Raw genomic sequence first — 13,945 nt, forward strand, 5'->3', positions numbered from 1 at the left:
AGCTAAATCCAGCGCTCTGTAATGTAATGGTGGGGGTTCCATTTATATATATACAGGTATGGGACCTGTTATCCAGTTGGGATCAAGTACAGGTACTGTTTTATTATTACAGAGAAAAGGGAATCATTCAACCATTAAATAAACCCAATAGGGCTGTTCTGCCCCAATAAGGGGTAATTATATCTTAGTTGGGATCAAGTACAGGTACTGTTTTATTATTACAGAGAAAAGGGAATCATTTAACCATTAAATAAACCCAATAGGGCTGTTCTGCCCCAATAAGGGGTAATTATATCTTAGTTGGGATCAAGTACAGGTACTGTTTTATTATTACAGAGAAAAGGGAATCATTTAACCATTAAATAAACCCAATAGGGCTGTTCTGCCCCCAATAAGGGGTAATTATATCTTAGTTGGGATCAAGTACAGGTACTGTTTTATTATTACAGAGAAAAGGGAATCATTTAACCATTAAATAAACCCAATAGGACTGTTCTGCCCCAATAAGGGGTAATTATATCTTAGTTGGGATCAAGTACAGGTACTGTTTTATTATTACAGAGAAAGGGGAATCATTTAACCATGAAATAAACCCAATAGGGCTGTTCTGCCCCCAATAAGGGGTAATTATATCTTAGTTGGGATCAAGTACAGGTACTGTTTTATTATAACAGAGAAAAGGGAATCATTTAACCATTAAATAAACCCAATAGGGCTGTTCTGCCCCAATAAGGGGTAATTATATCTTAGTTGGGATCAAGTACAGGTACTGTTTTATTATTACAGAGAAAAGGGAATCATTTAACCATTAAATAAACCCAATAGGGCTGTTCTGCCCCCAATAAGGGGTAATTATATCTTAGTTGGGATCAAGTACAGGTACTGTTTTATTATTACAGAGAAAAGGGAATCATTCAACCATTTAACCAGTTCCCTGATTGGCCCTTGCCCTGCACCCTACCCTGCCCGGGGAGTAGTGATATTACTGTAGCAGATGCGGCTGGGGACTACCATAGAGTAGACTTAGCAGTCCGGGCCCCTGATTGCGGGGGCTGCAGTATAGTAGTAATGCCACCAAACTCCACGCATTTCACAAATACAGTATTTTTGATGCCCAGTGGGCCGGCTGTGCTGTTACCTGTAATGTGCAGTTCATCATCCGCACAATGTAGTCAAACTGCTGGTGGTTGAGCACGGCGCGGTTCTGCTGAACATGGAGGCCCAGTTCTTCGGTCAAACACTGTCTGGCGGCTTTTCCTTTCAGCGCCCGCAGCGCCGCCGGCAGCGTCTACAAACGGGCACAGAGCAGACTTGTTACCCTTATTGGGCACCGAAATATCATGTAAAAGCCACACGTTTATAGACTTGGCAAGAAAGAGACAGTTAGAGAGCGCTGCATTGCTAACAGTTTATTAAACTTGCAAATATCCAACATTTTTGCTAAAATTCCATAAATAGAACTGGCTGAACAAATATTTGTCTGTGTTATACAGGTCCCAATGCTGTAATCATAAACATGTTGTTGTATTTACTGAGAGGGTGTTTAATAACAAAGGAACTGTACAGAACGTTATGCTACACTAGAACCTTATCTGATCCCCATTGTAAGCAGCAGTCCTGCCCTGCTTTATGGCTGAGATTCTAGCTATCTGTATAACAGAGCATTCTGTCACAGTGGCACAGATCCTATCTGATCCCCCCATTGTAAGCAGCAGTCCTGCCCTGCTTTATGGCTGAGATTCTAGCTATCTGTATAACAGAGCATTCTGTCACAGTGGCACAGATCCTATCTGATCCCCCCATTGTAAGCAGCAGTCCTGCCCTGCTTTATGGCTGAGATTCTAGCTATCTGTATAACAGAGCATTCTGTCACAGTGGCACAGATCCTATCTGATCCCCCCATTGTAAGCAGCAGTCCTGCCCTGCTTTATGGCTGAGATTCTAGCTATCTGTATAACAGAGCATTCTGTCACAGTGGCACAGATCCTATCTGATCCCCCCCCCCATTGTAAGCAGCAGTCCTGCCCTGCTTTATGGCTGAGATTCTAGCTATCTGTATAACAGAGCATTCTGTCACAGTGGCACAGATCCTATCTGATCCCCCCATTGTAAGCAGCAGTCCTGCCCTGCTTTATGGCTGAGATTCTAGCTATCTGTATAACAGAGCATTCTGTCACAGTGGCACAGATCCTATCTGATCCCCCCATTGTAAGCAGCAGTCCTGCCCTGCTTTATGGCTGAGATTCTAGCTATCTGTATAACAGAGCATTCTGTCACAGTGGCACAGATCCTATCTGATCCCCCCATTGTAAGCAGCAGTCCTGCCCTGCTTTATGGCTGAGATTCTAGCTATCTGTATAACAGAGCATTCTGTCACAGTGGCATGTATCCTATTGGATAAATGTAGGCTAAACCTATCCTTAGATATGGTCTGTAGTAAGATGACTTTTGCTATAGAACTTGATGAAAGTTGGTTATTATAAAAAAATAACTACTGTTACTAGTGCTGCTATCTAATATGAGGATATTAGAAATCACCCCAAAGTTCCCAACCCTGTATAACTCAGCCTGCAGCCTTGTGCCTTTATATGGGCACAGAACCCCTCAGTGACTGCTAATATCCTTATCATTTACAGTAGGGGGTACATTATCCCTTATAATACATGAGTGATACTCAGAGTTCCCTGTATAACTCAGCCTGCAGCCTTGTGCCTTTATATGGGCACAGAACCCCTCAGTGACTGCTAATATCCTTATCATTTACAGTAGGGGGTACATTATCCCTTATAATACATGAGTGATACTCAGAGTTCCCTGTATAACTCAGCCTGCAGCCTTGTGCCTTTATATGGGCACAGAACCCCTCAGTGACTGCTAATATCCTTATCATTTACAGTAGGGGGTACATTATCCCTTATAATACATGAGTGATACTCAGAGTTCCCTGTATAACTCAGCCTGCAGCCTTGTGCCTTTATATGGGCACAGAACCCCTCAGTGACTGCTAATATCCTTATCATTTACAGTAGGGGGTACATTATCCCTTATAATACATGAGTAATACTCAGAGTTCCCTGTATAACTCAGCCTGCAGCCTTGTGCCTTTATATGGGCACAGAACCCCTCAGTGACTGCTAATATCCTTATCATTTACAGTAGGGGGTACATTATCCCTTATAATACATGAGTGATACTCAGAGTTCCCTGTATAACTCAGCCTGCAGCCTTGTGCCTTTATATGGGCACAGAACCCCTCAGTGACTGCTAATATCCTTATCATTTACAGTAGGGGGTACATTACCCCTTATAATACATGAGTGATACTCAGAGTTCCCTGTATAACTCAGCCTGCAGCCTTGTGCCTTTATATGGGGGGCACAGAACCCCTCAGTGACTGCTAATATCCTTATCATTTACAGTAGGGGGTACATTATCCCTTATAATACATAAGTGATACATAGGTAATTTTATTGTATGAATTTGCACTTTACCTTTTCGGTTTCCAAAATTTTATTTTCGAATATGTGCATGATGCAATTGCGGACGACTTCTAGCCTCCGTGCGCTGTTAAATACTGAGGTGTTCTTGTCCACTATTGATACTGGAAAATAAAAATATATATATATATTAAATATAGAGTTAATATAACACAGATATTTGTACAATATCTATGAAATATATTCCTTGTGTCCCTAAAGCCCCACGGAGCTGCAGGGCAGATTTATAGCCAATCTCTCTGTAGCATTGCGTGCATTAATTTGTTATTTGATGCATATATGGGGATTAAAGGGGAAGTTTGCCTTGACATTCATTTACGTATGATATAGATAGTAATATTTTACTTGTATATTGTTTTTCGGACCCCTCCGAGAATAAGGCCCAGCAATGTCTGTATTTATATACAACGTTCCAGTCTAACGTCTGACAAGGCACACAAACCCCATCGGCGAATGTGCGAGAGAGGAACCCTTAACCTCTCAGTAGTGCTGAGTCACAGAATGGGAAGGCAAACGCGCTGCACCGCGGCTCTCGGAAACATTCCTATATATGTACGTACGTCAACTGCTTCCCGGTGTGAAAAACGTTTCAGGGGGCACAAAAATAAGGCAACAAAGTGAATTCCAGGACTGAAATAGAATTAAAGGGGATAAAAACCCAACAAATACAATTAGTCCTCATATAAGACTCCTGATACAACTCCCCAATATCCATTCATTCCTCATTCTCACTGGGTTTATAGTTATGTGTAACTGTCACTGTGTCTGTCCCTTTCCCTTCCCTGCACTGCTGGTTCTGACTCCTGATACAACTCCCCAATACCCATTCATTCCTCAGTCTCACTGGGTTTATAGTTATGTGTAACTGTCACTGTGTCTGTCCCTTTCCCTTCCCTGCACTGCTGGTTCTGACTCCTGATACAACTCCCCAATATCCATTCATTCCTCATTCTCACTGGGTTTATAGTTATGTGTAACTGTCACTGTGTCTGTCCCTTTCCCTTCCCTGCACTGCTGGTTCTGACTCCTGATACAACTCCCCAATATCCATTCATTCCTCATTCTCACTGGGTTTATAGTTATGTGTAACTGTCACTGTGTCTGTCCCTTTCCCTTCCCTGCACTGCTGGTTCTGACTCCTGATACAACTTCCCAATATCCATTCATTCCTCATTCTCACTGGGTTTATAGTTATGTGTAACTGTCACTGTGTCTGTCCCTTTCCCTTCCCTGCACTGCTGGTTCTGACTCCTGATACAACTCCCCAATACCCATTCATTCCTCATTCTCACTGGGTTTATAGTTATGTGTAACTGTCACTGTGTCTGTCCCTTTCCCTTCCCTGCACTGCTGGTTCTGACTCCTGATACAACTCCCCAATACCCATTCATTCCTCATTCTCACTGGGTTTATAGTTATGTGTAACTGTCACTGTGTCTGTCCCTTTCCCTTCCCTGCACTGCTGGTTCTGACTCCTGATACAACTCCCCAATACCCATTCATTCCTCATTCTCACTGGGTTTATAGTTATGTGTAACTGTCAAGTGGGCTTGAACCGCAGACCTCAAAGTCAACAAGAGAAAAATCCCCTTGAGTCCCAAGAGGCAGATATGTCATAAATAGCAGCCGGCCGGGGTAGGGAAATGCTTTACTTTGGTTTATAGGTCTGAGCCCAAGCAGGAGGGTAAGGTAGGTTCAGCCCCTTCCAGTAAGTGTGTATGTCAATCCCATAATTCATAGCTACATTCCCAAGCTTGATGGGCCTTTTGTTGCACACGGGTGACCAATAGGAGAACAACTCTCTATAGTAATATTAGGTGAAGAATTTAGACCAATGCAGCCCAGGAACCAATGTGGCTTCTCCACACTATGGCACCTCCCTCCCATATGTATAAATACAAATATACAGAGAAGGAATGTTCTGGGCACACAATAAGCTGTACCCCCATACTGTACTGTCTAAGGGAAACACTATGGCACCTCCTACCCATATGTATAAATACAAATATACAGAGAAGGAATGTTCTGGGCACACAATAAGCTGTACCCCCATACTGTACTGTCTAAGGGAAACACTATGGCACCCCCTACCCATATGTATAAATACAAATATACAGAGAAGGAATGTTCTGGGCACACAATAAGCTGTACCCCCATACTGTACTGTCTAAGGGAAACACTATGGCACCTCCTACCCATATGTATAAATACAAATATACAGATAAGTTGTATCCTCTGGGCTGCTGGCACTTACCTGTGCTTAGGACCCACTCACAATGTATATAATATATATATAATATAACAGGCTTAATATACAGTATATATACAATAAAAAATATACTGTATATATACAACACTCACAATACAAGGCTGATTAGGAATTAATTCAGAGTCACATTACATGGCAGCATTGAAACCAGTGCAGTCTGCTTCGGAATTGAGTCATAACCAGCCCTGTAGCATCAGCTTCTATGACAGATGTGACCTCACTTCCTGCTTGATGATTTCCCACGCCCCCTAACCATAGCTCCTCCCTAGAGCCCACTGAGCATGTGCAGTGCCACTGACACACAACAGATGGCCTAACAAGATCCAAGATGGGGGCTGCTGGGGGCAACTGTGAAGGCCTGGATCATAACTGTTATAGGGCTGCCGCACTTATTCATTTTTAGTCTGTATTTCTGCTATGCAGCTATGCAATGCCAATAACTTTCTTTTTAATAAAGGCATAATAAATTTAATATAACTTTTCTTAGAAAAACACATTATTTCTAATTTTCCACTGATCCCACTGATGTATTTATAGTCTGTTGACAGAACATTCGGGGAATTGTCACACTTTTTTTTACATACCAGTTTATGACAAACACTTCTCTTGTTATGAAACAACTGCATTTTTCCCTAGTGCTATTTTTCCTATATGAACCAATCAGATTCTTGCTTTTATTATTCTAAGTGTAACAAACCTATCAGATCTAACTCCTGATTGGATTATTGGGTTGCTGCCCTGCTGCAATCTGCCCCTATGTTAACAAATTCGACCATCTAAAAAGATTTCATTTACTGACACAGGAGCAGTTTTCCAGCAGCGCGGCAACAGGTAGCAACCAATCAGCAATCAGATTTAAAACCCCTTAAACGACAGGATACATTGGAACAGTATCACAGTAAAGGGCAACTAAAGCTTAGATTATATATAAAGCTGTTGTACATTTCTCCTCCCACACCAGTTCCATTCATTGCTGTTCCAATCTTCTACCCATGATACTTCTGAACTCTTTCTGCTGTTTGGCCCCCTGAAGGTGGCCATACATGGCCATATAGCTGCCAATATCGGTCCCTTGGACCAATTTGGCAGCTTATATTCCCGTGTAGGAGCAGCAATGACTGGCCTGCCCGACTGATATCTGGCCTGAAATTGGCCACATATCGATTGGGTAAGTTAAAGGATTCAGTCGGATAGGGGACCACATTGGCTCGTTGATGCGGTCCCCGAACCGGCTGCGCCCTTGACAAGTCGTTATAATTCAATTGTTTGGCTCCAGGGCCAAACGACTGAATTAGCCTAAATTCCCTTGATATTGCCCACCTGTAGGTGGGGATATCGGGAGAAGATCCGCTCGCTTGCCGAGCTTGCCTGGCGAGCGGATCGTTATGTCTATGGCCACCTTAAGCCTACAGATACACTCTAATTGGATATGAGAGAAATACATAAGATCTCTCTTGTTTTACAAATAAACCTGAAGGTGATTTAAAGGAACAGTAACACCAAAAAAAAATATTAAATGCAGACCTGTGGTATGGCGGCATCGTATCCTGCCCCGTATAGAGCTAAGGGCACAGCTGAACTGTGGGTTCTGCCCCTGACCCAGAGCAGGAAGTAAGGCTTTAATCCACTGTACTGCTGTACTAATGGCAAGCTACTTCCTGGGTCAGGGGCAGAACCCACAGTTTAGCTGTGCCTTTAGTTCTATACGGGGCAGAGTACCACAATGCCTGAGGTCTGCACATTACAACCACTGTACATGCCTGAACAACTGCTCACGTCCACTTTGCTAGTTAGTGCCAAACTATGACTTGTTTAGCTGACTTGCAAAGCCTGGGGATCATTTAAGGATAGGGTATGTAGCAACATAAAGCTGCCCAAGGCATTCTGGATCTGCCTATAAAAGTGCTGAGAATTGGTACTGCAAGCGACAAAGCTACCAATGTCCCCTTAGGTGGAACAGACTCTACAACATGAGCCGTAATGTCGATACCAAATGAACGGACACCCACCTACGGGCGACCCGGCTGGCACAACGCATTTCTTTTCCGCCCGGGGCGACAGGATGGCATTCTGGTTCTTATTGAGCCCTTCCTGGATCAGGTCCTGCACTTTAAGGTCGTTCATTTTGGGAAAGGGTAGAATGTGGACCCGGAGATGCGAACCCTCCGTGGGTTTAGGGACCTTCTGGAATGCCATGTGAGGGTTTGGGTTTTCCTGGTAAAAGAAAAAAAAAAAGGAAAACATTAGGAGATTGGGAATCATGTCATTTGGGGAGGAAAATTGGCTTTAAATAAAAGTTCTGATCCTTTCCAACCCAGTTTCTATACTATAGGATTATATGAAGTGTGTTTGACAAGCACGTAGCTTGCTGCTTATATGGCAGATAGGGGTTCTTCTTCATAAGACCTCGAATGGGGTGACCCCGATATAGACATAGAACGAGCTGAAAGTATTCTCTCTAATGGGATTTTCTAACAGGGCTAAGACTAAGAAAATGCCACTGTGTATCCTATCCAACTGTGCTACTACTTATAGTCTCTGCTTGATACAGTTATTTAGAAACTCACAGTATAAGACCCCTATGGGCTCATTTATCAACACTGGGCAAATTTGCCCATGGGCAGTAACCCATAGAAACCAATCAGTGATAAATGAAACATTTTGATTGGTTACTGCCATTGGACAAACTTGCCCAATGTTGATAAATGACCCCCACAGAGTTTACATTCTACATTTGGTGCCTCAGGCATAGGGAGACGAAAGGGCCACGACACTCATTGTTTTACTTTCCAATGATATGTATCAAAGGGAAATATTAAGTTAGGGATGCACTGAGGATCTACGGTCCTGGCCGAACCAAATCCTAATAAGCATATGCCAATTAGGATTTGGAAGGGTTAAATGTCCACGTGAACATGAAAGTTAAAACATTTTCCCCGTCCAAATCCTAATTAGCATATATGCTGATTAGGATTTGGATTTGGTTCGGTATTGGCCGAAACCCTTGGGATGGATTCGGGGGTTCGGCCGAACCCAAAAAACTGGGTTCGATGCATCCCTATATTAAATGCTGAAAGAATAGCAAGTGCCTCTTTGGTATACATTCCCTAGTCTCTATAAAAAGGCGTTTACTGCAGTTTCAGCCTTGCATAGGACTCCACTGTGCTCCAAAGCATTTATAAATGGCATTCAGATTAATCTACAACTCCTGACAGCCAGCCAGCCAAGGATGCTGGGAGATTTACACATGACGGGTGATAAGAGCAGATGTAAATGAAAGCACAAAGGGGACCTCAGTAAATCTTACGGTAAGAAACGGATGAATTGCCCCCGGGGTGCTCAGCTGATGGCGCTAATGACAGACTGGCAGCATCATCAGAGCTATTTGCACAGGGTGAGCATTAACGTGTTCTGCATGGACTCACGGTAACAATGGGGTCTCTGTAGCGCTGCCAAACGATTGCCAGCGCGTTAATTAGGGGGTACAGACTGAATTACAGGGAGGCCGGATCACTGCTTACAGGTCGGCTACTCACAATGTAAAGGGGAACTTGTGCCACTTTCACTTCTAAGACTGATGACGCTGAGTCCACGTGTGTCTAAGAGGTCTCCAAGGCACAGGTTACATAGCAGATAACAGATAAAACACTATTATATTCTACAGACTTTATCTGTAAAGTAACCTGTGCCTTTTCTTCCCTTGAATGTACCGGTGCAGGAATGGCTGCCCCCGGGGCTACACAGCGGGGTATTTATATAAACTATAGTAGGGTTTCTGTAGCAAACACCCCAGCTGTACCGGTGCAGGAATGGCTGCCCCCGGGGCTACACAGCGGGGTATTTATATAAACTATAGTAGGGTTTCTGTAGCAAACACCCCAGCTGTACCGGTGCAGGAATGGCTGCCCCCGGGGCTACACAGCGGGGTATTTATATAAACTATAGTAGGGTTTCTGTAGCAAACACCCCAGCTGTACCAGTGCAGAAACGGCTGCCCCCGGGCTACACAGCGGGGTATTTATATAAACTATAGTAGGGTTTCTGTAGCAAACACCCCAGCTGTACCAGTGCAGGAATGGCTGCCCCTGGGGCTACACAGCGGGGTATTTATATAAACTATAGTAGGGTTTCTGTAGCAAACACCCCAGCTGTACCAGTGCAGGAATGGCTGCCCCCGGGGGCTACACAGCGGGGTATTTATATAAACTATAGTAGGGTTTCTGTAGCAAACACCCCAGCTGTACCAGTGCAGGAACGGCTGCCCCCGGGGCTACACAGCGGGGTATTTATATAAACTATAGTAGGGTTTCTGTAGCAAACACCCCAGCTGTACCAGTGCAGGAATGGCTGCCCCCGGGGCTACACAGCGGGGTATTTATATAAACTATAGTAGGGTTTCTGTAGCAAACACCCCAGCTGTACCAGTGCAGGAATGGCTGCTCCCGGGGCTACACAGCAGGGTATTTATATAAACTATAGTAGGGTTTCTGTAGCAAACACCCCAGCTGTACCAGTGCAGGAATGGCTGCCCCCGGGGCTACACAGCGGGGTATTTATATAAACTATAGTAGGGTTTCTGTAGCAAACACCCCAGCTGTACCAGTGCAGGAATGGCTGCCCCCGGGGCTACACAGTGGGGTATTTATATAAACTATAGTAGGGTTTCTGTAGCAAACACCCCAGCTGTACCAGTGCAGGAATGGCTGCCCCCGGGGCTACACAGCGGGGTATTTATATAAACTATAGTAGGGTTTCTGTAGCAAACACCCCAGCTGTACCGGTGCAGGAATGGCTGCCCCCGGGGCTACACAGCGGGGTATTTATATAAACTATAGTAGGGTTTCTGTAGCAAACACCCCAGCTGTACCAGTGCAGGAACGGCTGCCCCCGGGGCTACACAGCAGGGTATTTATATAAACTATAGTAGGGTTTCTGTAGCAAACACCCCAGTTGTACCAGTTCAGGGCAACAGTACATTATACTTCAATTACTTAAAAAAAACTTACAGATTACAGATCCCATCCATGTATCCCTATCCCGAATTTAGCCAACTTACATTTTTAAACAGCTGTTCGGCGAGCTCCCGGACGTGTTTCAGGATCTTGTGGGTATCGCTCTGCTCATCGTCTTTTATTCGCTCGACCTCAGAGGATACCAGCTGCACCGGGCAAGAGACAAAGATGCTTAGTGAGAATAGGAACGTCTTCAGCCAATGGGTAAGAGGGCAATCGAAAGAATTGGCAAAACACAAATGCAAGGACTGGTGCATGAACTGTGCCGGTAACTGCGTGATTGGCGTGTTATAAACACATACAAGTGTGACTGTGAGTGTGCGACTGGCGTGCAAAGCACGACCCGCGTTTGTTAATCCCCACGACCCCATTTGTTAATCGTTAAGACTGTAACTCATTGTGATTGGAAATGGGCGAGGTCTGGCAGCAGTGATTGGACTGCAAGCAATTACTAAGGAGATTGCAGGGAAAGGGAACACGGAGAAGTAAGTGCATGCCTAGAGCGGACATATGGAATATATCTTGAGTAGCAGAGCCAGTTCTATTCTCTGCCGTCATATTTCTTTTGCCTTAAGGTAGCCATACATGAGCAGATTTCAGCTGCCAATTCAGGTTTCTTCAGATCGATTCGGCAGCTTATCTGCCCGTGTATGGGCACCCCTGACTGATATCTGGCCTAAAATCTCCATCTGGCAAGATTTTCCGTCAGCTTGGGGACTGCCTATGCCCACCGTTGCAATACGGTTGTTTGGTCCTAGGGCCCTGATGCCGACACACCATAGTGGACAGTATATGGTACATCAGCAAATGTGAGGTGTTCAGGCTGTTGTCTGGACCAAATAAAAGAACAGAAAGAGATGGAGTGTAAGGCTGGGCTGGAATAGGACGGGTTAGGGTCAGGTGTCACTAACTCATATGGTATCTGCCTCTTTGCCCCAGGACAATTGGTTGGATGCCATATGGGGTAGCCCTGTGCATGGCTGCTTTTTTTTTTAATGTTAATAACTTGCATTTGCCCCCTCGGCTGTTTTAACTTCCTGCCTAAAGGTGGCCATACACGGGCCGGTTTGGCAGCTTATCGGCCCATGTAGGGGAAACAATGACTGGCCTGCCAGACCGATAACTGGCCTGATATCAGCCAGATATCAATTGGACAGGTTAAAAAATTAAATTGGATCAGGGACCGCATCGGCTCGTTGATGCGGTCCCCGAACCGACTGCGCCTATTCCAGTTGTTATAATTCGATCGTTTGGCCCCAAGGCCAAATGACCGAATTAGCCTAAATTCCCCCGATATCACCCACCCGTAGGACAAAGACACATAGGGCGATTTGTTGGCGTGATTTTTTAAGACAACGCATGATTAGTTGCTGCAACACGTGTGTTAACCTACGGCTGCAAATTGCCATGATTAGTCACCGCGATCATATTTTTAAAAAGTTGCAGCAACTAATCTCTCCATGTGTCTTCATCCTAAAGCAGGCCATACAGGGGGAAGATTAAATCTGCTGAATCAATCCCTTCAGACTGAGTCGGCAGCTTCTCTGTCTGTCCATTCCCAGCAGCCTCTTTGACAGATATGTGGGCGACAAATGGGCAGATAGCGATTGGGGAACTTTGACAATCCCCTGAAAAAGTTCAGGTGATTGGATCAGACCGATATGGTCCTGCACATAGATGGGCAAAATGGCCAAAGGCTTATCTTGGCAAAGGGAATGGATTTAAATGTACAGCCCAGCTTAATACTCACCCTGTTCCCAAACAAGGTTTGACTGGGGATATAATTAGGAGCACGGTTTGATTGGAGGTGAAAGCAACCAAACAAGTCTCCTTTAAGGAACAGACATGTTTATGTGCTCCCAGCACAGCTCCTACTGTTGTGTATGTTCCTGCTGGAGATAAGCGTGTTTATATCTGACAAGTCCTTTGTACAGGGAATACTTGGCCAACGATGGAAACATTTGGCTGCGAGACGCACTTCCTAGCAACGGAATGTTTCCCCTTTCATTTATACGAAGACAGCTGAGCGCTACAGGACGAGCCTTGCACCATACAGTACCTCATCGAACAGATCACACGATCGGTACGGAGGGCCCCTCTCCGACACGAAGCCGGCGAACGCCATCCCGTTCAGGACTTTAGTCAGGAAATCATTCTCGATCAGACCCCTCTGCCCCAGGAAAGCGGCCTACAGAGACAGATAAAAAGGGCTTAGTACAGATCCATTCATCATCGCATTAGGCTAAGACACGCATTCCAAGTCGGTTTATTGAATGACTGACGAGCGCAGGATTCAGGAAAAAGATGGTACCTTCACCGTAACAAAAAAAAAAAAAAAAAAAAAAAGAGAGAAAGCTCATCTGTTAATATTCAGCTGAATTTTCCACTTATAAAATATATATATATAGAATATCTGCCATTTGGCGCCCGTTCATCCCGGCCTGGAAACATTAACAGCAAATAAAGCATAAGGAGCCAACTGATCGGATCCAAACCTGTTTGCATCTTCATAAATAACTGAACAAAGGGACAAGGGGGGTAATAAAGACATTTTTTTTTACAAAGATCAAAAAATTTCAAGAACTTGTATCAGAAGAAACAGCCAAGAATTAGGATTATTATAGATTGTAAGCTCTACAGGGCAGGGGCCTCCATCCTCTTGTGTCTTTGACTCTTAATTTATTGCAACTTGTACTTATTTGTATTTATTGTTATACTTTGTATTTATCTATTATTATCTTAATAACCCCCTGTTTGTATTAATGTATTCTACTGTACAGCGCTGCGTACATAAGTAGCGCTTTATAAATAAAGATATACATACATACATTATAAGTGGTGGTTAAGGGCAATGGCACTGGGGGTCATTAGGAACGTTTTGTAGCTCTGTGAGTGGGAGACATAATGTTCCATTTCCCCCCACAGTTAACTACTGAAGTGCCTGAAAGTACCAAGTGCAGTTTCACACAGGTGATTATTGCTAGGCAACACTGCTGCTTCCTGTTCCAGCATGAAGCCCCCCCACATCTCAGCCCACAGAGCTTCTCTCCTTTTTTCCAGAGAAAACACAATGTCTGTGTGAGACACGCTCTGACTGTAAAGGTGCCCATACACTATAAGATCCGCTTGCTTGGCGATATCGCCAAGCGAGCGGATCTTTACCCGAT

The 13,945-nt window shown here is 44.3% G+C and overlaps 1 protein-coding gene across 5 annotated transcripts in view; it reads right to left on the reverse strand.

The window, feature by feature from the left end:
* sbf2 (SET binding factor 2) overlaps positions 1-13,945 on the reverse strand; it is a 196,919-nt gene that overhangs the window by 73,856 nt on the left and 109,118 nt on the right. For all 5 annotated transcript variants that reach the window (XM_031899700.1, XM_031899699.1, XM_031899697.1 and 2 more), the window contains 5 exon segments: positions 12,838-12,966; positions 10,823-10,924; positions 7,776-7,980; positions 3,492-3,601; positions 1,139-1,288 (listed from right to left, as the gene is read on the reverse strand). In XM_031899700.1, coding sequence (XP_031755560.1) covers positions 1,139-1,288; positions 3,492-3,601; positions 7,776-7,980; positions 10,823-10,924; positions 12,838-12,966 — 696 coding nt within the window.

Source organism: Xenopus tropicalis, chromosome 4, assembly GCF_000004195.4.
Source record: "Xenopus tropicalis strain Nigerian chromosome 4, UCB_Xtro_10.0, whole genome shotgun sequence".
In the NCBI taxonomy this organism is placed as follows: Eukaryota; Metazoa; Chordata; class Amphibia; order Anura; family Pipidae; genus Xenopus; species Xenopus tropicalis.